Here is a 27,351-nt window from a genome sequence, read left to right as displayed (position 1 = left end):
ACAATGACCCAAAACATATGGCCAAGGCAACAATCTGATGGTCTTGTAGCCCAACGACTGCTGTTTATTTCCTGAACTTTACAATATATGAACATGGGTATTAGGAGGTGTCATTATTTTCCCTAAACCAAAAAAACACGGAGGATTCCCCATTCCTCTTCTCTCCGGCCCAAACTAACCTTTCCTTTCCCTTCCCCACCCCAACCCAGACAATCTATGGAAAACCCCAGACCACCGTGCAAACTCCACCTATGCAGGCCTTAGCCCTGATTCCACCCAGTTGATGAACACCTGGAGCTCAGCGTCCTTTTGCTGTTCAGCAGCCCACGCTAGATCTAAATCCAGTAGTATCCCAAAAGAAGATGCCTCCATCTGCATTTCCTGCCCAGTGTATTCTGTTAGCTGCTCACATTGTGCACAAGTAGCCCCACAGGTGCATCTGGACAACTCGTTGACATTCTAATGACTTTCCACTTCCGAAGCTGAATTATAAATTGAAACTCGTGCAAGTGTTCTATTCAAAAAGCCACCCGTCCTGTCTTGAGAAAGAACTGTGCTCAGGCCTATATTACTGGCATTGTGTTTAGGATGAATGTCTGAATAGACTCATCAAAACTGGGGCATGACACAAGGCCTCCTTCAGGTAATCTAATGCCTGCTGCTGAGCTGTCCTCCACTGAAACCGCTGCAATTTCTTTCTTTCCTGTTGTAGGGGAGCAGCCACAATCGCAAATCCAGGAACAAATTTCCGATGTAATGCTAGACCCAAAAAAGCCCGCAACTACCTATGGCTGCACAGGGCTGGCCAACTGTGGACTGCCGAAGACTTCTGATCATCAGTGGCCACTCTCTCTGCACTCATATTGTGGCCTTGAAAAGTCACTGCTTTCTGCATCAGTTGACATTTCTTCACGTGCAGCTTTAGGCCAGCATGAGCTATTTATGTCAAGTCTTCCAGAACCCTGGTCCTACACTAAACAACATAAAGCTACATAAAGTGCATCAAGTGCAACCGAGTGCAAACAGTGCAGACAGGCAACACAACACACTGTGGGACAGATAACACAAAATAGCACCAAACAGTAAACCTACTGTATACTCTGTATATTTAGCCTTTTCTCTCGATCTCTGCTATCCTACGTATATGGGGAAGTCTCAATGAAACACACGAGTCAGACTTTTTAGAGAGACGTTCTGAAGCTTTACTGTGCCACACACGAATATATACCATAGCAAAGGGGATGGGAAGGTCAGTGTGTGTGCAAACAGAAAAACGGTTGACGATAACAACTCCATATTGGGTCATGTTATTCGTTAGGAGAAGCAACAAAACGCAGATTAGCGCATACCAAAAGGCGACAGTTTGGGCACGTTAAAATAGAAAATAAAGACAAGAACTTAATGTTCTGGGTCAACATAATGTAGGACAAGTTTATTACCACTAGTGATCAAGGATATCTTACAATTCCACAGGGCTATTTTGGCTAGTGATCAAGGATATCTCACAGACACAATGCAGTGCAAAAACAGCAGTAGCAGCAGTCAAGAGGTGCAAAAAACTGCATGTAAACGGTATAATATAGTTAAGTATAAATATTAAATAAATGGTGGTGAAGTGGATTGAGATGAGTAATGTGTGTGTTGGGTTCAGCTTGCACTGTGTGTGTGTGTGTGTGTGTGTGTGTGTGTGTGTGTGTGTGTGCGCGAGTTTTAGTTTAGTTCTGTGTTGAGGAGCATGATGGCTTGCGGACAAAAGCTGTTGCACAGTCTTGATGTGACAGCCCGAATGCTTTGGAACTGCTTTCCTGATGGCAGGAGGGTGAAGAGTGTGTGTGAGGGGTGTGTGGGGTCGTCCACAATGCTGTTGTCTTTGCGGATGCAGCGTGTGGTGTAAATGTCTGTGATGGAGGGGGAAAGACACTCCGATGATCTCAGCTGTCCTCACGATCCTCTGTAGGGTCTTGCATTTCCAAGATGGTGCAGTTTCCAAACCAGGCAGTGATGCAGCTACTCAAGATGCTCTCAGTGGTACCTCTGTAGAACATGGTCAGGACGGGTGAGGGAGATAAGCTTTCCTCAGCCTTCTCATAAAGTAGAGACGCTGCTAGGCTTTCTTGGTGTTGGAGCTGGTGTAGAGTGACCAGATGCGGTTATTCGCTAGATGACTGTCTCCATTGAGGATCAGTGGAGAATGGCCACTGTGTCCACAACCATCTCTTTGGTTTTGTCATTGTTCAGAGACAGGTTGTTGGCTTCACACCAGGCTGTTAACTGTTCCACCTCCTCTCTGTATGCTGAATTACGTTCTTGCAGATGATGTTTGAGCTGTGCATTGCTACACAGGGGGTGTTGGTCTTCCTCGCCTCTACGTTGTTTTGTACCTCAAACAGGGCGTAGAAGTCATTCATCGCATCTGGGAGGGAGGTGTCACAGTCACAAGCAGGTGAAGTTGTCTTGTAGTTCATAATCGCCTGGATGCCCTGCCACATGTCTCCGCCGTTCTTGAAGTGGCTGTGGATTCTCTTGGCATGTGCGCTTCGCCTCTCTGATGGCACGGGACAGTTTGGCCCTTGCTGTTCTTAAGGCCATCTTGTCCCCTGCTCTGAGGGCGGAGTCTCTTTGTTTCAGCAGTGCACGCACTTTTGCGGTCATCCACGGCTTCTGGTTGGAGCATGTAGTGATGGTCTTGGAGATGGTCACGTCATCAATGCACTTGCTGATGTAGCTGGTCACTAATGTGTTCTCCTTCAAGCCTCCCTAAACATGTCAGTGCACTCAAAACAGTCCTGAAGAGCAAAGGTGTCTCCTGCCGGCCAGGTTTTCACCTGTTTCAGAACCGGTTTAGAGCATCTAACGAGCGGCCTGTATGCTGGAATTAACATAACAGAGATGTGGTCTGAGTTGCCGAGTTGGGGCGGAGCTTTGTGCGATACGCAAAGGGAATGTTTGTGTAAACAAGATCCAGCGTGTTTACTCCTCTCGTTGCAAAGACCCCATGTTATGGAGTTTAGGAAGCACAGTCCTGAGATTCGCATGGTTGAAATCTCCGGCGATAATAAACAATCCGTCGGGGTGAGCAATATGTAGGTTGAAATAGAGTTCACACAGTGCCTCCTTAGCATTAGCGCTGGGGGAATGTACATTCCGACAATGAAAACAGTGGTAAATACCGTGGTAAATAAAATGGCTTGCATCTTACAGTCACAAACTCCACTAGTAATGAGCAATAGCGTGAGACAAGCACATAGTTCTTGCACCAATTTGTGTTGATATAAACACACACATATAAACAACGCACAGAGCTGTGTTTCTGTCGGCACGAAATGCGGCTAGCCTGTCTAGCTGGATGGCGGCGTCCAGAACTCTGTCACTGAACAATCTCACAGAAGAGGTTCTGCTTTGGTCATTAATTTGTCCTGTTGTCCTGTAGGATATCTCCTTGGTGGTCATGTGATGCGTTTGTTCCATGGACATGATGATGTTTTGACGATCCCAGGCTTGGACCAGAGCGAGGAACAGCAAAGGTAGTATGCTTACATTTTAGCCTGCATTGTTGAAAGACTGGATATGTCAATGTGATATGTAATCACATATTACATATTAAGACTGGATAGGTCACATGCAATAACGTGATGAGTACGTGACTTATTCTGACCAAGTGAAGTGTTTTTTTTGTTTTTTTAACAAGAAAGGACATTTTCTTTTGCAGTTTCAATTTAATCAGTGTGCAATTAAACAAAAAACCCAACAGCTGATTAAATTACTGCATAATCAGTAGAAGAACATTAGCCTGCATGATGATTGTAATCAAAATTATCTATTTGTATTCACTTGTTTGAGATTTGCTTTTTAAATGTGAGCTGACAAATCAGGGCTGGTCAAAGGGCCTTGATGACAAGCTTTTGCATAAGTTAGCAGTAAAATCAGACGTATTTAATAATCAGAGGGCAAACTTTGGCCAGGTGTTATTATAAGGGTTACCAGATCCATGTCATAAATATTGCCCAATCAACAGCAATACCAAAAGCAATACTATACAGAAACATACTATAATTTAGCACTGCATGACAGACAGGTATCTGATGCAGCAAGATTGAATGCCATTACTAAAGCAAGAAACCCAATAAACACAATTTAACTTCTAAGCAGTAATGACTAAGGGGTGTCCTTTTACAGCAGCCACAGCTTCCATGTATACATCTCTATCATATCTGTCATAAAATGACAGTTTTCTAACCACAGAAACCCCCAGGATTATAGTTCTTTCTGGCCCTGATGGCTCACCATTGGAGCAAGTATATGCACAGCAGTAATCCAAAATTTGGTGGAAAGTAAAATTAATGATTAAACAAACTGGGATTAAATGTGGAATAGAATGTTCAAATAGCACATATGGGTTTATTTGATTTTAAGATTCAACTTGAATTATTAATCAAGCAATTTTATTTCCAATCATTCCCTTTTCAATGAAGCCACATATCATTATTGCTTCAGACATCAGAGTGAACATAAAAAAAAAAAAAAAAAAAGCAGTAGCTGTTTGGCTATTTATAGCATAATGTTGAGATAGAGCAAAATAAAGAGAATACAGGCCTGCTGAACTGGGTCATGGCCAAGGTAACAGCCTTGATAACTTCCTCAAAGCCATTGAAGAACTGTTATGTTTCATCTTTCTTAGAATCATTAGTGACTATTTATAGGTTAGAGATGCAGGATTAAATGTTTGTCAGGTATGACTTCTCTGTCTTGTTGCTGAAAATCGTCATAACTGTCACATTAGAAGGTATAATCTCGGGATTTGGAGCATGGTGTTCTATCATGATTAATTTTAAGCCTATGCAGAAAATATTAAGTTTATCATAGGCATGAAATTATTCAAGATATCTAGTTGTAAAATATTAATCAAGATGCTTTTGAAGTTTCAATTTAAATAATGTGCAATTCATCAAAAACCCAACAGCTGATTAAATTACTCACTGTATGTGTACACGTATGTGGGTATAATCTACTCACATACAGTGTAATGATGTTTTTTTTTTTGTGTATGTTTGTGCGTGTGTGTGTATAACAGAATAGTCAACTATGAGACAGGGAAAGTTGGGGCCAAGGCCAGATCTCTTTGGAGAGTGGAGCCTCTACGGATCAGGTGGGTGTCTTCCACTTCACACTGGCAATGATTTTGTGAAACCTTGCTTGTTTTCCTTAATAGGTAAATGTTTAATTAATAAATAAATAAATGTATGTGTGTCTCTATATATAAGATAAGATAAGATATACCTTTATTCGTCCCACAGTGGGGAAATTTCTTTGTTACAGCAGCAAAGGAAATAAATAAAAATAAATGCAAATATATATAAAAAAATATATACACATACTATAATATACAGTATATACACAGTACAATGTATAAATACAAATAAGGGGGAAAAAGTACGTATTGCAGGTAGTATTGCACACAGGTGGTATTGCACGTATTGCAGGTAATATTGCACATGTTGCAGGTAATATTGCAGACAGGTAATGTTGTTACACAGTTAAACAGTAATAACAGTGTGTATTATGGTGACTGGTTTACTGGAATCAGCTTTGATTGTAAAGTCTAATAGCAGCAGGGAGAAAAGACCTTCTGTAACGCTCCTTCAGACACTTAGGATGTAACTGGTCTGTCACTGAAGGAGCTGCTCAACGATGAAACGATTACATACAGTGGGTGAGAGACATTCTCCAGCAATGATGATAGTTTTGCTACCATTCTCCTTTCTTCCACCTCTTGTACAGTGTCCAGGGGAATCCCCAGGACTGAGTTGGCCTTCCTGATCAGCTTGTCCAGTCTCTTCCTGTCTGCTGTAGAGATACTGCTGCCCCAGCAGACCACACCATAAAATATGGCTGAGGCCACCACAGAGACAAAAAAGGTCTTCAGTAGCTCTCCCTGCACTCCCTGCACAAAAGACCTTAGTCTCCTCAGCAGAAAGAGTCTGCTCTGCCCTTTCTTATAAATTGCCTTAGTGTTGTCTGTCCAGTCCAGTTTGTTGTTTAGGTGAACACCCAGGTATTTGTAAGAGTCCACTCTCACAATGTTCTTTCCCTGAATGTTCACTGGTGATAAAGTTTGTTTGTGCGTATGGAAATCCACCACTAGTTCTTTGGTTTTTCACACATTTATCTGGAGGCAGCTCCAGTTGGCACCAGTCCACAAAGTTCTGTATAAGTCCTCTGTACTCTCTGTCATCATCATCCGTGATCAGACCGAAGATGGCAGAGTCATCAGAGAACTTCTGTAGGTTACAGGTTGCTGAGCTAAAAATGAAGTCTGCAGTGTAGACGGTGAAGAGAAACGGGGCTAGAACTGTTCCCTGCAGGGCTACATTGTTGCAGACAATTATGTCGGACTCACAGTCACGAGTCCTCACATACTGTGGTCGGTCTGTGAGGTAGTCCAGTATCCAGGCAGACAGATGATGGTCCACTCCCATGTACACCATCTTATCCCTCAGGAGCGCAGGTTGGATGGTGTTAAAAGCACTAGAGAAGTCAAAAAACATGACTCTCACAGTGCTCCCAGCTTTTTCCAGGTGGGAAACAGCCCGATTTAGGAGGAGGATGACTGCGTCTTCCACTCCAATGCCAGGTTGGTAAACAAACTGAAGTGGATCCATTGATGGACTCACCAGAGGTCGGAGATGAGTGAGCACCAGCCTCTCCAATGTCTTCCTCAGATGCGAGGTCAGTGCTACTGGTCGATAGTCTCCAAAGCCTTTTGGGCGTGACGTCTTTGGAACAGGCACCACGCAGGATATTTTTTTATATCAGTGGCACCTTTCCCAGCTTCAGGCTCAGGTCAAACAAGTACAGCAATATGCCGCACAGCTGGTCTGCACAGGTCTTAAGTAGCCTGGAGCCGATGCCGTCTGGGCCCGCAGCCTTCCTCGCTTTGATCTTCCTGAGCTCCATTCTCACCTGGGCTTCTGTGAGGGGTAGTGTGTATTGGTTGGAGTGTTGACTGGAGGGAATTGGCAGGGGGGAAGTTAGGTGTGTTGTGTATTGACTGTGAGCTGATAGCAGTGCAGAGAAAGGGTGGGGCTGGAGCTGCTTGCTGTGGAAGCAGAGAATGGGGATTGCAGCAGGGGGGACTGGATGGGGGCAGGGGAGGGTAGCTGATCAAATCTGTTAAAGAATAGATTCAGATCATTCACCCACTTCTGGTCACCCTCAGCCTGAAAGCTGGGCTCATTATGACCTTATAGTTTTGAAATATATATATATATATATATATATATATATATATATATATATATATATATATATATATATATATACACAGTGAGGAAAATAAGTATTTGAACACCCTGCTATTTTGCAAGTTCTCCCACTTAGAAATCATGGAGGGGTCTGAAATTGTCATTGTAGGTGCATGTCCACTGTGAGATAATAATCTAAAAAAATAAATCCAGAAATCACAATGTATGATTTTTAAACTATTTATTTGTATGATACAGCTGCAAATAAGTATTTGAACACCTGAGAAAGTCAATGTTAATATTTGGTACAGTAGCCTTTGTTTGCAATTGCAGAGGTCAAACGTTTCCTGTAGTTTTTCACCAGGTTTGCACACACTGCAGGAGGGATTTTGGCCCACTCCTCCACACAGATCTTCTCTAGATCAGTCAGGTTTCTGGCCTGTCACTGAGAAACACGGAGTTTGAGCTCCCTCCAAAGATTCTCTATTGGGTTTAGGTCTGGAGACTGGCTAGGCCACGCCAGAACATTGATATGCTTCTTACAGAGCCACTCCTTGGTTATCCTGGCTGTGTGCATCAGGTCATTGTCATGTTGGAAGACCCAACCTCGACCCATCTTCAATGCTCCAACTGAGGAAAGGAGGTTGTTCCCCAAAATCTCTCAATACATGGCCCCGGTCATCCTCTCCTTAATACAGTGCAGTCGCCTTGTCCCATGTGCAGAAAAACACCCCCAAAGCATGATGCTACCACCCCCGTGCTTCACAGTAGGGATGGTGTTCTTGGGATGGTACTCATCATTCTTCTTCCTCCAAACACGTTTAGGGGCATTATGACCCAAAAGTTTTATTTTGGTCTCATCTGACCACATGACTTTCTCCCATGACTCCTCTGGATCATTCAAATGGTCATTGGCAAACTTAAGACTTGCCTGGACATGTGCTGGTTTAAGCAGGGGAACCTTCCGTGCCATGCATGATTTCAAACCATGACGTCTTAGTGTATTACCAACAGTAACCTTGGAAACGGTGGTCCCAGCTCTTTTTAGGTCAGTGACCAGCTCCTCCCGTGTAGTTCTGGGCTGATTTCTCACCTTCCTTAGGATCATTGAGACCTTACGAGGTGAGATCTTGCATGGAGCCCCAGTCCGAGGGAGATTGACAGTCATGTTTAGCTTCTTCCATTTTCTAATGATTGCTCCAACAGTGGACCTTTTTTCACCAATCTGCTTGGCAATTTCCCCGTAGCCCTTTCCAGCCTTGTGGAGGTGTACAATTTTGTCTCTAGTGTCTTTGGACAGTTTTGTAGTCTTGGCCATGTTAGTAGTTGGATTCTTACTGATTGTATGGGGTGGACAGGTGTCTTTATGCAGCTAATGACCTCAAACAGGTGCATCTAATTTAGGATAATAAATGTAGTGGAGGTGGACATTTTAAAGGCAGACTAACAGGTCTTTGAGGGTCAGAATTCTAGCTGATAGACAGGTGTTCAAATACTTATTTGCAGCTGTATCAAACAAATAAATAGTTTAAAAATCATATATTGTGATTTCTGGAATTTTTTTTTTTAGATTATGTCTCTCACAGTGGACATGCACCTACGATGACAATTTCAGACCCCTCCATGATTTCTGAGTGGGAGAACTTGCAAAATAGCAGGGTGTTCAAATACTTATTTAATACTGTAAAGCATGGGGGTGGTAGCATCATGCTTTGGGGGTGTTTTCTGCACATGGGACAGGGCGACTGCACTGTATTAAGGAGAGGATGACCGGGGCCATGTATTGCGAGATTTTGGGGAACAACCTCCTTCCGTCAGTTAAAGCATTGAAGATGGGTCGAGGCTGGGTCTTCCAACATGACAATGACCCGAAGCACACAGCCAGGATAACCAAGGAGTGGCTCTGTAAGAAGCATATCAAGGTTCTGGCGTGGCCTAGCCAGTCTCCAGACCTAAACCCAATAGAGAATCTTTGGAGGGAGCTCAAACTCCATGTTTCTCAGTGACAGGCCAGAAACCTGACTGATCTAGAGAAGATCTGTGTGGAGGAGTGGGCCAAAATCCCTCCTGCAGTGTGTGCAAACCTGGTGAAAAACTACAGGAAACGTTTGACCTCTGCAATTGCAAACAAAGGCTAATGTACCAAATATTAACATTGACTTTCTCAGGTGTTCAAATACTTATTTGCAGCTGTATCATACAAATAAATAGTACAAAAATCATACATTGTGATTTCTGTATTTTTTTTTTTAGATTATGTCTCTCCCAGTGGACATGCACCTACGATGACAATTTCAGACCCCTCCATGATTTCTGAGTGGGAGAACTTGCAAAATAGCAGGGTGTTCAAATACTTATTTAATACTGTAAAGCATGGGGGTGGTAGCATCATGCTTTGGGGGTGTTTTCTGCACATGGGACAGGGCGACTGCACTGTATTAAGGAGAGGATGACCGGGGCCATGTATTGCGAGATTTTGGGGAACAACCTCCTTCCGTCAGTTAAAGCATTGAAGATGGGTCGAGGCTGGGTCTTCCAACATGACAATGACCCGAAGCACACAGCCAGGATAACCAAGGAGTGGCTCTGTAAGAAGCATATCAAGGTTCTGGCGTGGCCTAGCCAGTCTCCAGACCTAAACCCAATAGAGAATCTTTGGAGGGAGCTCAAACTCCATGTTTCTCAGTGACAGGCCAGAAACCTGACTGATCTAGAGAAGATCTGTGTGGAGGAGTGGGCCAAAATCCCTCCTGCAGTGTGTGCAAACCTGGTGAAAAACTACAGGAAACGTTTGACCTCTGCAATTGCAAACAAAGGCTAATGTACCAAATATTAACATTGACTTTCTCAGGTGTTCAAATACTTATTTGCAGCTGTATCATACAAATAAATAGTACAAAAATCATACATTGTGATTTCTGTATTTTTTTTTTTAGATTATGTCTCTCCCAGTGGACATGCACCTACGATGACAATTTCAGACCCCTCCATGATTTCTAAGTGGGAGAACTTGCAAAATAGCAGGGTGTTCAAATACTTATTTTCCTCACTGTATATATATATATATATATATATATATATATATATATATATATATATATATATATATATATATATATACATATATATTTTCTTTCTTTTTTTTATTTTTATTTTTTTAATTTTTTTTAATAAATATAATAGCTGGCAACAAAACTGAGTACAACCCAAGTAATATCAGCTGTACTTTGTTTAACCATGCAAAGCCACATGTCCTCTTCATCTGTAACATATCTCCACTGCTGTGGGAGTTGAGTTTGTTTTTGTCTGCTTGACAGGACCTTACAATTTGTCTTCTCTAATACAAGATAGACAAATTGTATGGTTCTTCATTCTTTCATACTGACCTCTGGATGGTTAACATGCCACCTCATGGCAAAAAACAAAGAGAATTTTAATCGTTGCTCTCCACAAAGATGGCCTAGGCTATAAGAAGCTCAGTAACACACTACAACTGAGTTACAGTACAGTGGCCAGGGTCATATAGGTTTCCAAGACGGGTTTCAATCGGAACAGGCCTCGAAAGTTTTAATCAAAGAAGTTGAGTCCACATACTGTGGGACAGGTGCAGAAGCTGGCTTCAATAAAACAGATGCATGACTGGCAGCATTGCTTTAGAGGTTGCAGAAAAGAAAGGTATCAGAGCTCAGACCATTTGCCACACCCTGCAACAAGTTGGTTTGCATGGCCGTCATCCCAGAAGGAAGCGTCTTCTCAAGTTGTCTAACAATTACTGGAACCATGTCCTATGGTCTGATGAGACTAAGATAAAGTGTTGCGATGCCCTGGTGAGAAGTACCAAAAAATTGTATCTTGCCTACAGTTAAGCATAGTAGTGGTAGCTTCATGGTCTGGGGCTGCTGGTACTGGTGAGCTGCAGTCCATTCAGGGAAACCTGGAAACACTGTGACAGTAGGACAGTAAATAACAGTAAATCTGTACTGCTATACAAGCTGCACAATGACTACTCTAAAATAAGAGACAGACATAATGCAAATATATACAGTACAGTGTATAAATACAAAAGAAAAGAAACAAACAATACAGTAGTTACACGTTTAACAAATTGCACTAGGTAGTAATGGTTTTATTGCACAGATGTTATTGCACAAAAATGTAGGGTATCGATATTGCAGAGTTAAAATAAACAGTAATAACAGTGTGCGTGATGATGACTGTTCACTGGGAGCAGTTCTAATTGTATAGTCTAATAACAGCAGAAGAAAAGACCTTTGGTATTGCTCCTTCAGACACTTAGAATGTAACAGTCTGTCACTGAAGGAGCTGCTCAGATATTAACTGTTTCATACAAGTGGTGAGAGTTGTTCTCCAACTTAGCTACCATCCTCCTTTCTCCCATCTCTTGTCTAGTGTCCATGGGAATCCCCAGGACTGTGCTAGCCTATCTGATCAACTTGTCCAGTCTCTTTCTGTATGCAGTAGAGATGGTTCAGTAGTGCTCCCTGCACTCCAAAAGACCTTAATCTCCTCAGCAGAAAAAATCTGCTCTGTGCTTTATAATAAATTGCTTTTGTGTTGTCTTTTTTTTAGAACTGTTTGCTGGTCTGATGAACACCCAGGTATTTATAGGAGTTCACGTTATCAATGACCTTTTCCTTAATGTTCAGTGGTGATAGTGAGGTGTGTTTGTGCCTGCGGAAATTCACCACAAATTCTTTGGTTTACCCTTAAAAATTTATCTGGAGGCAGCTCTGTTAGCACCAGTTCCTAAAGACCTGGATCAGTCCTTTGTACTCCATTGTCATCAACATCTGTGATGAGGCCGATTATGGCAGAGTCATCAGAGAGCCTCTGCAGGTGACAGTTTGCTGAGCTGAACATGAGGTCTGCAGTGTAGACAGTGAAACAGAACAGAGCCAGGACCATTCCTTGTGGGGCTCCAGTGTTGCAGACAACCATGTCAGACTTACAGCCATGAGTCCTCACATATCATGGTCAGTTTCCAGTATACAGGTAGAAAGATGATGGTCCACCCCATGTACACCGGCTTATTCTTTAGAAGCGTAGGTTGGATGGTGTTAAAAGCACTAGAAAAGTAAAAAATCATGACTCTTACTTTGCTCCCAGCCTTTTCCAGGTGTAGAAAAGCCCTATTAAGGAGTGAGATGACGGCGTCCTACACGCCTATTCCTGGCTGGTAGGCAAACTAAAGTGGATCCATTGATGGGCTCACCAGAGGTCAGAGATATGTAAGCATAAGCCTCTCAAACGGCTTCCTCAGATGTGGGGTCAGTGCTACTGGTCTGTAGTGCTACACTCCCGGAATTCAATCTGATGCTGGGTAAGATTAACTAACTCGTCCATCGTGTTGGGTAAAGATCTCACATTCCCCATGATGGTGGATGGAAGAGTTGGTCTGTAATGTCTCATTTTGGCCTAACAAAGAGCACCAGTTCGGTTTCCCCCTGTCTTCTCCTTTTAAGCTCACATCAGTTTTTTTTCCTGGAGTAGCACCTCCGTTTTGTGGAATGCTAACAGCTGATCCCTGGTGTAAACAATAGGACCACAGCTGTGAACAGAGTGCCCAGATACAACTATGAAAAAAGTGAAAAAAGGTAGAAAAAACAGAACAAACTCTGTAACTTTCTCTTTCTCTGTCACATTCACAGCCACATACACTGGAAAAGAAAAACACAAATTGCTATAAATGAATAAATAAAATAAAAGTAAAAGAGTTCAAACTTAAACAGGAGCTGGTTCAGCATGCTGCCACTCGGGCGGCGCCATCTTCCATTCATTAAATATATCTAAGTTTTATTTCTATAGTATTGTCCCTTGGGAAGATATACTAAAATAGTTGCTGAAATGTGAAGAGTGTACTCACTTTTGTGGGATACTGTATACATTTATATGTATAAGAAATTAAAACCATTTCATTTCCATTTCATGCCTATTTGGACAACCAAACTTCTAGATATTAGCTATCTGATCTTTTTGTTAACTGCTGTCACAAAAAAAAAGGTTTTACCGAATTAATTAGAGATAAAGTTCATCTATTGTGTGGTTTCATAACATTCCTGTTATTAAATTTGCCTGGACGGATAGAAGAAGAGTCTTAGTAGTCCTGTTTCACTATTTACATTTATAGCATTTAGGGCAGATGCTATTATTTTGATTATTTTAATTTACGCTTATGCAACTGAGGAGTATGGCCTTGGTGAAGTGCTTGTCAGTCGTGGGATTTGATCCTACAAACTTTCAATCTGTAGTCCATCGTCTTAACACTGGGCTACCATTTCTTACAATGATTGCTCTATCTGTGAAACAATAAATGGAACTGCAATGAATGGACAATCGGTGCCACACAGATGAGGATGGTTCTCTTTTGAGTCTGGTTCCTCTCAAGGTTTCTTCATCATATCATCTCAGGGAGTTTTTCTTATCACAGTCGCCACTAGCTTGCTCATCTGACGGTTCCCTTAGGGCTCCTTATCCTTCATCAGTACCTGACTTTACTCAGCCCATGTGGCTGAATGAGCACAACCACACTGAAAAATGTAATGAAACATTGTCCACAATAGTAAAGGTTATTATAACAGCAAGCTGGAACTAATTGTGGAATGGGTTGTTAAAAAAACACATACAAATCTTATGGTCAGGTGTTCTCAAATGTTTGTCCTTATAGTTATAAAGAATTTGAGAGAAGAGGGAAAAACAATTAATAAAGATAAAATGAGTATATAGTTTGAATAACCTCATTGCCCGCATTCTCCACCATTATATGTAGCGAATGGGAGAGAAGAGGGAAAAACAATTGATAAAGATAAAATGAGTATATAGTTTGAACAACAGTTTGCCTGCATTCTCCACCTTTATATGTAGCCAATTTAGCTCGCAAAGAAAAGGAAATATTTATAAATAATTATAACGGGTTATAGTTATTCCTAAATATTTAAATCAAGTTGAATTGAAATTAACGTTACACTTATTTGGTCTGTTCGTCCGGCGAACGATAATCTTTTATTAATTCTATAAAAGAGGTATCTCCCTTTTACTTTATACCATACAATTAATAGAGCATGTAGTTAAGATCGAATGTTGCAGGAACCTTAAAATGTGAGCGGCACTCAGAGACAATCACTTATGAAAAATACGCTTTTAATGAATGAGACAAACACAACATAAAACTAACTACACAAACAAACAAAAATAAAATAAAAATGAAAATAGAAATAAACAAAAAGTAAAAAATAGGAAAAGGAGGAAGAGAAAGAAAAAGAAGAAAGAGAGAAAGAAAGGAAAGGGATGGCAAGCTTAAACTTCAAAATTAATCACACCCTAACTGAGAAATCGTCACAGAATTCAAATTCACCTTAAATTCAATAAAGAGGCTCACACTTAAAAACGCATCTAAATTGGTTGGTAAAGCGGTTACTTGCATTGGCTTGTTGCGCTAGAGTCCGGATGCGACAAAGAGTTCTTTGAAGAGTCAGTTAGGATGGAGTCAGATATTCTTTCAGGTTTTCCTGAAGATTAGAGCAGTTGTTGTTCTTGAAAGTAAAGCTTGCCGGAAGATCTCGAAGGAAGAGAGTCGTTTCCAAGCTGTTCCGAAAGTCTGACTCTCTGGGCCTTTGGGCCCCTGGGCCCTTCCCTCGAGCGAACGAGTTGACTTGACCTGGCTGACTGACTGTTGATTAGTTGGGTTCAAGATGTTTTGTTCATGCGTTTGTGGGCATGGTTTCCATACTTACATACATATCCATGGTTATACTTGCTTTGGAAATGTCAAAGTTTTATCCGAAGTGTATTAAGACAGTATGGTACATTTCATGATCAAATAAAATGCACAATTGTTTGCAAAATAAGGATCATTTTGGTGATCATTTTGATATTAGGCATGGAAAGCAAGGACAGCATTAAAACAGAGGTACATTACATACCAGTTAACATTTAACATACTATTACCATACCAGTATTTAAGGTATATCTTTGTTAATACAATGTTATATTTAGGTATATAAGATGCACCCTTGTTAGGAAAATAAAAAAAAGATAATTTTATGTCACCTTTGACATCAAGCCTTAAAAGAAAAGACTGCATTAAAACAGATGTACAATGTACCGGGACCAGTATTTAAGGTATAATTTATGTTAATACAACATTATATTCTGGTGTATACAATGCACCCTTGTAAGGAAAGAAAGAATAAAGAGAAAATAATTTTAAATCAAAAAGAAGAGACAACATTAAAACAGAGGTATATTACTAAACCTTTTGGAGTGTAACTATTATTGAGGTAGAGTTAAACACTTGCTTTATATAGGACAAGATACAAACAAGATGTATGTTTCTGTCATGTGAAGTGGGACATTCTATTTATTATTTAATTAATAAAAGAATGCTCCCTTTTGGTGTGTGTGTGTGTGTGTGTTTGTCTGTATATGTGTGTGTGTGTCACAAACAGACGTACTGGGGCCAAGTTTCGAGAGTGAATTGTTTTATGGTTTGAGGGTCCCTGTGGAGTCAAACAGAGAGGCCAGGGGGTTATCTGGCTTTCGGGGTGGTGTATGTATGTCTGTGTGTGTGTGTGTGTGTGTGTGTGTGTGTGTGTGTGTGTGTGTGTGTGTGTGGGTGGGTGGGTGGGTGTGTACTGTGTAAGGTATAGGGACTGGCTTACTTTATCAGTTGAATGCTGCTTTGAAGTCAGCTGGAGAGGTCAGGGTTTGTCCTGCTTTGTGTCTTCCGGGGTAGGGGTATTACACTGTGGTATACAAACTTTAAATAAAAGTGTAAGCCGTGGTGCTCATTCTTTGATTGAAAAGCAGATGTCAAGGGTTAAAAGAAAATGCCTGGGACATGAAATCTAAATGACACCCACCAGATGTTACATAGTGTTTGTCTCAACACAGTTTTAGATTAGATTAAACTTTATTGTCATTGTGCAAGGTACATGTACAGAGCCAATGAAATGCAGTTAGCATGTAACTAGAAATGCACAAGTGGCCTATTTACAATAAGTAGCAGTATGATAAATAGGGGTATGAAATCCATATGTACAGGGGTTGGAGTGAATAATTTGCAGGGCTATATAAGAATTCCTGGTTTTGGTCTGGTATGCACTGTGAAATTGTAGGACCGTATACACACAAAATATCAATCCAGTTAGCCAAAGGGGGGCACTACAGTCCTGAACTTCTGAGGAAGTACAGCTGGCTCTGTCCTCTCCTGCACAAAGCATCTGTGTTGGCAGTCCAGTCTATTCTATCATCCAGCTGCACTCCCAGGTATATGTAAGCCTTTACAATCTCCACACAGTCACTGTTGATAGTTAGAGGCTCTAGTTTAGGCCTGGATCTCATGAAGTCCACCACCATCCTCCCCATGTGGCAGGACTCTGAGTTGAATTGAAAATCCAACATATACAGGGTGAACAGGACCAGAGAGAGCAAAGTCTCTTGCGGCGCTCCCGTACTGCTGACGGCAGTGTCAGTCCTGTAGTCCCCCAGTCACATGTACTAAGGTCTGCCTGTCAGTTAGTCCATGATCCATGCCACCAGGTGTAAGCCCACTCCCATTTCTGTCAGTTTATCTCTAAAGAGCAGCAGTTGGATGGTGTTGAAGGCACTGGAGAAGTCTAGAAATTTAATTCTTACAGCCCTGCTTGCGCTGTCCAGGTGAGAGAGGGATCAGTGTAACGTAGATTATGGCATCCTCTACTCCCACCTATTCCTAGTATGCAAACTGAAGATTGACGAGTGCATGGAGGACCTGTCTTCATTATGTGAGATGTCAGGGCGACTGGCCTAAAGTCATTTAGCTCTCCAGGGTGTGGGTTCTTTGGAACTGGAATGAAGAAGGATGTTTTCCACATAAAGATGTGCTGTAGAGGGTCTCCCAGCGCAGGCCTTCAGTAGTCATGGTAAAAACTCCACCTTGGCCAGGTACTTTGAATCGCGGGTGGAGGGACACTCTCCCCTGTGCTACATTTACAGTAGTTTCAGGGGTAAAGAGACTTGTGTTACCCCACTTCGAGCTGCATCCAGTAATTATCTTTATCCTGTCCCAAAAAATTTTATTGAATTGAACTAAAAGTGTAGAAAAAGAACTGGAAATGCAAGAGCTGTAAAAACATGAATTTAGAAATGTTTAAGTAAACCTATTCTATTAGGATATTGTGGCTTTTGTTCATCATGACCCAACATCCAAAAATGGTTAGATGAATATGAACATAAATAATGTGCTATATCCTTTATACAAAGTAATGATGACATATGACAACCCAATTATAAGTAAAAAAAAAAAAAATATCGTAAGTCAAAGATGGTACTATGACTGTGACAGCCTTTCCTGCTTCATGCTAATATATAATTAGAATTTTCTGCTCTAAACTGGTGGCGTCTTCTTCTTTTTTTCACTACAAGCAGGAGACATACTTGGGTGCTTGGAAAAAGTGCTTTTATCACAAAATTGCTGTTTAAAACAGAAAAAAATACACACTGAGACAACTTTACTCCATCGACCACTAGCGAGAGTGGGGCATCTCACATTGCTAGAGATATGCTAATTCTAGCTGTGCGTCCATTGTTTCATACATCGTACGCTGATGCCTGTGCCTGTTGTGTGAAATTTTAGGTTTTTTTTTTTTTTTTCACAATTTTGTTGTATTGCTATCGTAAGATCAAAAAATTTTATTTCAAACCATCGTAACTCGGGGACCATCTGTATGGTGTATGGCAGGACTGTAAGCATGCTAATACATACAGACTATTACAACACTTGATGTCGATTTCTGAACAAATATTTGCTTAAAAGTGGTTTATAATGCACAATTTTGAAAGGGGGAAAGAATAACATTTGGGCTAATCAGTTTTACATTGGTTTAGTTTTATTGGCTTTAGAGACACCCTGTGTATGTTATTGTAGACATGATTTGTGTGTTAATGTGTGTGTGCTGTTGTTCAGTTGGTGTGGCAGTCATATCCGCTGGGGGCAGCCATTCCGCCTGCACCACCTAACTACAGGTCATTATCTGGCTCTGACTGAAGACAAAGGCCTTGTGCTGCAGGATCGGGAGAAATCAGACACAACCTCCACCACCTTCTGCTTCCGATCTTCCAAGGTCTCTGACATTACACCTGTTTGGACAGCAGACATAATTGCTCTCTGTTTGAAGGATCATAACCAATACACAACCAATCATAAAGCTTCTGCTCCTCCTGGTGAATCTGTACATGTTTATTAAGGATATTGATCTAGGATCAGAACTAATTTAGGAAAATAGAGGCTTCAAAGTTATGAATGTTATGTAAGAGCAAGAGCAAGTGAGCTTCAGGACACCTAATGTTTCTCAACCCAGAACAAGGGCCTGTACATTGGTTTCATACTGATATATTATTTATTAAAATGAAGATGTGTTAATCAAACAGGAATAGATTTGCTGATTTATGAAGAGTAGTCAAACCACCCTTGCCTAGCAAATCTATATTTAAATTTTCAAATAGATGTTTGGATTTCATGTCATTTGTTGGTTATTAGTTGAGCTTTGTCCTGTTCGATTATTCCACCGGAAAAATAATTGTGATATAATATAAAGTGTCTCAGTAATAATAGCAATGGTTTAGCTTGTAAACTTTTCTCATATGCAAGTTAATTTATGTCTGTGTATCTGTCTGTCTCAGTCTTTGCATGCTTTGTAAATTGCTTCCTTATACCCAGTTTACTCAGCACATGCTGCTTACCATGAATAAATGGATTCTTAAAGTTTTTGCTGACCTGCTTATCAGGGAACTAAAAATGAATTTTAATTTTATATAAATGTTGAAATTAATAACTAGAATTAACAGCATTATGATTGATATGAGTTGACTGTGGACTGTGTGTTAACACAGATCAGTTGACCATATAGAAGGTGTTGCAAACTCTAGCTTCAGTTCATCTCATGAAGGTCTTACATGGCAATGCTGGAGCAATTAATTATTCCACACTGAGTAAAAATCCTTGAAAACACTTTGTTTTTCGATATAGCTGGCAATTGTATTTCAGTTTGTAATGTAAGATAACATGTAAGATTCTGAGTGCTTTATGGCTGAAAATTTGAATAAAGGGTCAAGATGTAAAGACTTTAACCTGTTAGCCTTCGCCACAGATTCTGGGACTCACAGCTAAAAATGCCCTACCTAACTTTAAATGTTAACAGTTCCTGACAAAAATGTGCTACATGCACAATTTAAATATCTTTAATAGAGATGAGCCAGATACTCGACTGAAACGAGTATCCGGTACAGATAAAGCACTTGTACCGAGTACGATTATTATACGAGTAATACGAGTCAATATCTGTGCTCGGATTGAATGAAAATCATCATTGGGTAGCTGATTGTGTCAGCGTTCTGTGATAGAGCTAGTCACAGTGCCCCTCCCCTACACACATACAGATGTACTGTGTTGCTGTGTCCCGCTCTGCTCACTCACAGTCACACACACAACAGCTCTCTGTCTCTCCCTCAGTCACTCGGGTTCGCGGGTCTTTTCCATTAACGTTTAGGGTTTCTTCAGCTTTTTACTTTGGGTTGTAACGTTAATAATACGTACTTACTAACCAGTAGAGTTCTGGTAAACGTGGGTTCTGTCTGAGATTTTTTTTCTTTTTTAAACCTTCAGCTGTCTCTAACCAGTAACCTGACACGTTTTTGCTGTATTTCATGAAAAAAAAAAGAAAAAAAAAGGTTGTAAGCTAGTGTTATAAATATTACAAATTAATTAAGCTACATACACACTAGGGATGAGCGAGTACAGCATTATCTGTATCTGTTAACCATATGAATTATCTGTATCTGTATCGTGATCAAAACCATTGATCTGAAGCTCAATCCTGATGCTGTCCTGTAAATATTTTTCTAATCAGCAATAAATATAACAATTTCTGATCAACCCATATCAATTGCATGCTTAAAATAACATATTAAAGCCCCGCCCAGTTCGAGACAAGCCCCACCTACTTCCGGGTTAGGCCCCACCCACTCTGAGTACAGATACAGATACGGATAATTCATATGGTTAACAGATACAGATACAGATAATGCTGTACTCACTCATCCCTAATCTTTAATAAGAAGACACTTTTAGCTTTACTGTCCATTATTCAAAGTTGATATTGCTCAAAAAGATAATGTTATAGATGATGAAGTACCGTGAATATAAATTTCCTGAATTGAAATGTTTTCTTTTCTTCATATATAAATGCATGAAATCAGTAATGTGGCAATCCAGAAAAGTAATAGGGTAAAAGCCACATGTTTCATGAGTTTATATTTTAAATTGAATGAAGAGATCATGAAAAATTTGGTTCCTACAAACATAAATACAAACTATGTCTGGTTTGGCCCTCCCCACCCCACCCAGCGCAAATTTTAGGACTCTCAGCTGAAAATGCCCTATGTAACTTTAAATGTTAACAGTTAACAAAAATGTGCTATATACACAATATAGATATCTTTGGAAAGAAGACACTTTGGGCCTGATATTGCTAAACTCAGCTGGCCATTCAAACTCTATTCATACAGTCTGCATATAAATTAAGGGCTGACCATTAAATGTGTTATATATGTTTGGCTATTGATACAGATTTAGCATTCATATTGATGGCCAGGTAGCCAGACAAGCTATTGTTTTACAGTCATGGCTATTCATATTGATGTCCGGCCATTCCAATCCAATCTCAATAATTGAGATTGTTATTTCGCCCCCAAAATATTTTCCACATTGCTGCTTTGTGCAAATCGAAGATAAAACAACTTTTTTGACTGTCCATTTTAATTGTTTTCTTTTTTTTTGTAAACAAAGCCCAGTTAGCACAAGCTGAAAACAGCTGTTAACAACTGGGAATAAAATCCTTCCATATATTGTTAGAATCCTGAACGCATTAGCTACATTTTCCATCAATCATTTTATTTATGACTCATGTCATGGTTACTCTTGTCCATTTTTATTTAATCTTTTGCCAAACATTAACACAAATTTTTACAACATTGAAGCTCTAATCTTTCATAATGTTGCACTCCTCAGGAGAAGCTGGAGTCGAGTCCAAAAAAAGATGTTGAGGGTATGGGGGTGCCTGAGATTAAGTATGGAGACTCACTCTGTTTCATCATGCACATGGCCACTGGCCTGTGGCTCTCATATCAGGCACCAGATGTGAAATCAACACGACTGGGGCCTCTCACGAGACGGGTAAATCACTTATGTATTCTTTCCATTTGGTGTTATTTAATCAATTTACATTATTATACTGATTACAATTTTTATATGTTTACATGTTAGACCTGATGACATGGCCAGTCGACGATAATTCAATTTCAGCCACCTACTTATGATTCTATCAATATTCTATTAGATTCTCTAGTTATTGCTTTTTATAATATGAACGTATTTGTGTCAGGCCTGTCTTCATGCAGAAGGACACATGGATGATGGCTTCACACTTCAACGCTGTCAGCATGAAGAATCACGTGCTGCACGCATCATTCGCAACACCACACAACTCTTCAGTCATTTTATCAGGTATAGGACCATGGTCCATGGTCTGCATGGTCCATCAGTATGATAGTGTGGAGAGCTTGCTGGCTCAGGTGTTTTTTGCCACAGTCATGTTTTAATGTTTTCTTTAACTTTTTACTGTTAAGAAAGCATGCACATATACACACATGGCTGTTTCTAGCCTTTTTGGCACTCTTTTAATACCCCCACCCATGCCTCTGCCCACCCACCACAATGTTCCACTCCCACACCGTACAAATTATTTGTATGTTTAAACATTCCCTGCCATAGAGACTACTCAGATAATCGAAAGTAATCAAAAAACTTAAAAATTGCAACATATTGAAAAAAAACTCTAATTCATTATATTTCTTCTAAACCCAAATGAGAAGAATGAGAGGAGAAAGTCATCTACAGAGACAGCAGGAAAAGGAGAAGTATAGGATAGTGAAGGTTATAGTGGGTACTGTAAACTATGACTGGTCAAAGGAGAAAGGTAGCTGATATGATGGAGAGGAGAAAGGTAGATATGTTGTGTGTTCAGGAGACCAAGTGGAAAAGAAGTAAGGCCAGGAACATTTTAGGTGGGTTTAAACTGTTATTTCATGGTGTGAATGGAAAGAGAAATGGTACAGGGGTGATTCTGAAGGAAACAAATTAGTAAGAGTGTAGTGAAGGTGAAGAGAGTTTCTGATTATGGGTTATGAACATGAAGCTGGAAGTTAAAGGGGTAATGATAAATGTCATCAGTGCATATGCTCCACAAGTGGGTTGTGAGATGAGGATAAGGAAGAATTCTGGAGTGAGTTAAAGAAAGTGGTGTAGAGGGTACCTAGGAATGAATAATTAGTGATTGAGGTGATGAGGAGGTGATGGGTATGTATGGCCTCAAGGAGAGGAATGTGGAAGGGCAGATGGTGGTAGATTTTGCTAAAAGGATGGAAATGGCAGTGGAAAATACGTATTTTAAGAAGATGGAGGCTCATAGGGTTATGTGTAAGAGTGGAGGAATGTATAATGTGGACTATGTTCTATGTAGGAGATGCAACCTGAGGGAGATTGGCGACTGTAAGGTGTTGGCAGTGGACAGTGGAGCTAGACAGGATCGGATGGTGGTGTGTAGGATAGTTTTGGAGTTTGGCGATTGAGATGGTTTGGACATGTGCAGAGAAGGGACATGGGTTATATCGGTAGGAGAATGCTGAGTATTCAATTCAATTCAATTCAATTCAATTTAATGTGGTGAGGAAAGACATGAAGGAAGTTGGTTTAAAAGAGGCAGATGTAAAGGAGACGGATGATCTGCTGTGGTGACCGCTGATAGGGCAAAGAAAGAAGAAGATCTAACCTGGAGCTGTCATGCTTGGTCCATTCTTACCACAGATTCTTGTTCTTGGCTGACAAGAGTAAAACCTGAGTTGTTTTTTGCTGCTTTAGCCAGCCCCATATATATTGTGCATTCTAAGATGAATTTTTTTTATTATCATGGTTGTAAATAGTGGATATGCATACTTCTGGACTTGGTTTGAAAGAGGCCGATGTAAAAGACTTATGGAGATGGATGATCCACTATGGCGACCCCTAATGGGAGAAGACGAAAGAAGAAGAAGAAGAAGAAGGAGAAGAATGAAAAAAACCCTACTACTTTTACTAAGTAGCAATAATAATAATACTTGGGGTGGGACAGAGGTGAGGTGAGGGCAGCAACTGGGCAGCTGGTTGTGGCCTAGGCGGCTGCCTAGTTTGCCTATGCCTAGAAACAGCTGGGCAGCTCTGCATCTCTCTCGCTCTTAAGGCTCTCTGCCTTTTATTCTCTTTCTTGCTCACTGAAAGAGAGAACATTCAACAGATTCGGCTCCACCTTCATTTTACAAACTGGTTTTAAAATGAAATTATGAAAATGTACCACAGACGGAATGTTGTAAAACAATGTTTATTCATCATTTATAAACATTTTATTTTCATAAAAGAATATATTTATTACCTCTGGAGTTAAATAGGTAGATATATTGGAGAGAGGCTGGAGTGACTAAACACAGATTAAAGCCTAAACTGGGGTCAATCCTTCCTAAGTGTAGAGAATATGTATGTTGAAGGAATAAAAACTCTAATACAAAGCTATGAATTATCAGGTATCCTGTTAGCAAGTTTAGTCATTAACAGCACTTTGTATATTCCACTCTATGTTGTTAGAATTGCATAATTAACATTCTCTGCAAACCTACTTTATAAGCACCTAAGCATTCAGCAGTTTAAAGACACACCTTCCAGCTAATGAGAATCGAGTATTCGATCAGGCAGATGTATAATGTGAAATATTTAAAGAATAAGAACTGACTCATGAAGTCAAAATTATGCAGTATCTGCTCACTGTGCAGTGAATCAAAACTATGTACCACAAAAAGAACCTGAGGAGAAATCATTGAACTCTCCAAAGACAAATATTTTTCTGTTTCCAACTTTTTGGGATTTATGAATGAGATCAGTTTTTTCAGAAAAAATAGAACTGGTTACAATTAACCAACCCCAACATCTCTAAACGGATTTGCATAAAATTGCATACCTCAGAAATCAGAGCTTGCAGTACAGAAGAGTTTTCACAATTTCTCTGCTTTCTTGCATCACTGATACTGCTGTGCACACTTAATTTGGCCATTCTATCACAATCGATTATTAAATATACTTTTTAAAAGCAAAATGTTTTCACTTAACATTCTGTCATACTTTTTGTCAACACATGAACATCATTTCTTTAATAACGTCTCTAGGTGACGTATGTAACCGTAGTTCCCTGAGGGAGCTGCATCTAAATGCTTTGGGAATGCGCCCGAGTGTTCATAAAATAATCAAAAATAATTCATCTAAAATAATGTGTGTAATCAGTCAAAAATTGGACTCTGGCCATTACCGGCGGAGTGATGTCACGACCAGGAAATAAAAAAACGCACATGGAGTGAAGCCGGCGCCAGCTCCTGTAAAGGAGAAGGAAGCACTGCAGGTAGGCCAGAAGTGTGGCTTAGAGACGCATCGTCTCATTTCCTCAGGGAACTAGGGTTACATACATAACCTAGAGACGTTCCCTTTCAGGAACTCGAGCTGCGTTGAAACGCTTTGGGAACGAGTGTCCAATCATGCCAGACTGACCAGTCTTTAACAAGTGTGTATGTTTAAGCACAGCTAGGGGAGGACAGAGGGGCCAGGAGAGGCACTGCGGTCCAGGTTATAGAACCGCATGAAGGTCAGCGGGGTGGACCAGCCCGCAGCATTGCAAATGTCTTGGAGGGGTACTCCAGTGGACCAAGCTTTTGAGGCAGCCACACCCGAAAGGAGCGGGGAGGACTCATAGGATGATGCAATAGCATCAATGATCCATCTGTTTAGTGTCTGCTTATTAGCTCCTGGGAGAGCCGTAGCAGACAAGCAGCTGATCAGTTTTACTCCAAGGACCCGTCCTGTGGACGTAGGTGTCCAGTGCACACACCGGACACAGACGGGTCAGTTTTTCCTAGTCTGGGGCCTGGAACGGAGGAGGATAGAAAGCCTGTAACCTTACAGGTTGTGGGACGTTCCCGAGGTCACCTTGGGAATGTAACCCGTTCAGGGGTACAGGAAGGCACTGGCCATACTTGGGGTGAACTCCAGGAAGGAGGGGGAGACAGAAAGGGCTTGCATGTCTTCTACTCTCTTGATAGAGCTAATGGCCAACAAGAGCATGGTCTTGATGGAAAGGTGCCGCCAAGATGCCTTGGCTTCTCTGGGTGCCGCGAAGTAAACACGTTACAAGGGTTTCTGCCCAGAGATTGCCCTGCTAAAGGGGCATGATATGCTGAAATAGCGGATGCGTAGACTTTTAGTGTGGAAGAAGCCAACTTTTTGGCAAACTGTCCTTAGCCAACTGGGCAATAGACTGGATCCAGCTGGTGGTGCTCACACCACGAGCAGAACAGACTACATCTGGCAGCATACGACCTCCTCATTGAGGGAGCCCTGAAATGGAGAATGGTCTGTACCACCTTGGTGGAGAGACCAGAACCTCAGAGCTGTGCCCCCTCAGGTGCCACAACCACAGCCTCCACAATTCCGGGCAGGGGTTAAATATGGCACCCCCGAGCTGGGAAAGGAATAAGACCGACATCTCCCATGGAGGGCGTTTGAGGAGAGCTATCAGGTCCGAAAACCATGGTTTGCTCGGCCACCTTAGAGCTACCAGGAGGAGGCGGACTGCGTCCCTGCAAACTCTCTCCAGAACTCACGGAAGCAGCTCGATGGCGGAAAGGCATACAGACGCTGCCTTAGCCAAGCCTGAGCCATACCGTCCAGCCCCAGTAAATTGCTCTCAATGAGAGGAGCTTCCCCAGGACCCAAAGGAGGATCTGGTGCACCAGCCTGTACAGGGAGCGAGAACACAGACCTGCTTGAAGGTTGATGTAGGAGACCGCCGCGATGTTGTCCATACAGATCAGCACGTGGTGATTTCTGAGGTCTGAGAGGAAATGCTTCAGGGCTAGAAGTTGATGTGCCAAAGTAGATGGGGCCCTTCCCATAGACCTTGGGCAGAGCTACCACTCATGATCGCTCCCTGGTGACTCCCAGCACGGGGCCTAGAGATAGGAACCCAGGATCTCATCAAAGTGAGAGAAAGTGAGAGACTGTCCTTTTCTGACCTTCCTGACGGCTGTAAGGATGGCCACAAATCGCAGAAGAAAGCTGCACGCGCCAGGTGGAAACCGAGAAAAGAGCTCGCTGAAGCACCACGGGTTGCAGGGTTAATGGACCAGATCCCTGGGTGGGCCGGGGCAGGGCGGGCACCATATACAGCAGTGCAATGCGCCCCTTTACAGCCGGATCCCCAGTAAGTCCTGTGACAGGACTTTTTTGACAAAGCTTTCCTGTTGAAGATGTCAATCCTCAGATCTGTCACCTCACAGGGCTTCGCCCAACAGGGGGAGTGTGAGTCGCGACGCGCCAAGGGACCTCTGAGAGCCAGAGCCGCCGTGCAGCGGAGCTCTTGAACACCTCATGAACACCTCCCACATCCAGCTCATGCAGCAGGTCAGCCTAATATGCCTGTAACACCACCATGGTGTGCAGGGATGCAGCGGCTTGACCTGCCGAAGCATAAGCTTTACCCATGAGCACAGACATATTACTAGTGTTAGGGTCCTAAGGGAGCAGGCAATCCCGGGAGAGAGGTAGCTGGCAAGCGTCTCTTCAACCAGCGGCATCGCTCCATACCCATGTTTTTTCCGCCCCGGTTGGTGACAATACACAGTCGAGCTGGGGGTAAAGGGATGGGCCGAAAAGGGTTTGCCCATGACCTGGACATCTCAGTGTGCACGATGGGAAAGATCTAATTTACTGGATGAAGGCATTTTCTGCTCATAAACCGGCCAAGTTATATCAAGCTTGGCAACGGCACTTAAGCTCCTCGACTTTGGTATCACAGAGTGCAATAAAACTTTTTGTCTTCAAAAAAGCTTTTTGTTTCAAAAAAAAAATATATATATATACATATATATATATATATATATATATATACATGTATATATATATATATATACATATATATATATA

The 27,351-nt window shown here is 41.4% G+C and overlaps 1 protein-coding gene across 1 annotated transcript in view; it reads left to right on the top strand.

Moving 5' to 3' along the window:
• The window catches only part of LOC310731139 (ryanodine receptor 3), a 417,468-nt gene that overhangs the window by 86,447 nt on the left and 303,670 nt on the right, over positions 1-27,351 (top strand). The window contains 5 exon segments of the mRNA XM_083550556.1: positions 3,431-3,524; positions 5,072-5,146; positions 18,205-18,361; positions 21,307-21,471; positions 21,680-21,801. Coding sequence (XP_083406682.1) covers positions 3,431-3,524; positions 5,072-5,146; positions 18,205-18,361; positions 21,307-21,471; positions 21,680-21,801 — 613 coding nt within the window.

Source organism: Silurus aristotelis, assembly GCF_946808225.1.
Source record: "Silurus aristotelis genome assembly, chromosome: 9".
In the NCBI taxonomy this organism is placed as follows: Eukaryota; Metazoa; Chordata; class Actinopteri; order Siluriformes; family Siluridae; genus Silurus; species Silurus aristotelis.
This window is presented reverse-complemented; position numbering and strand designations above follow the sequence as displayed.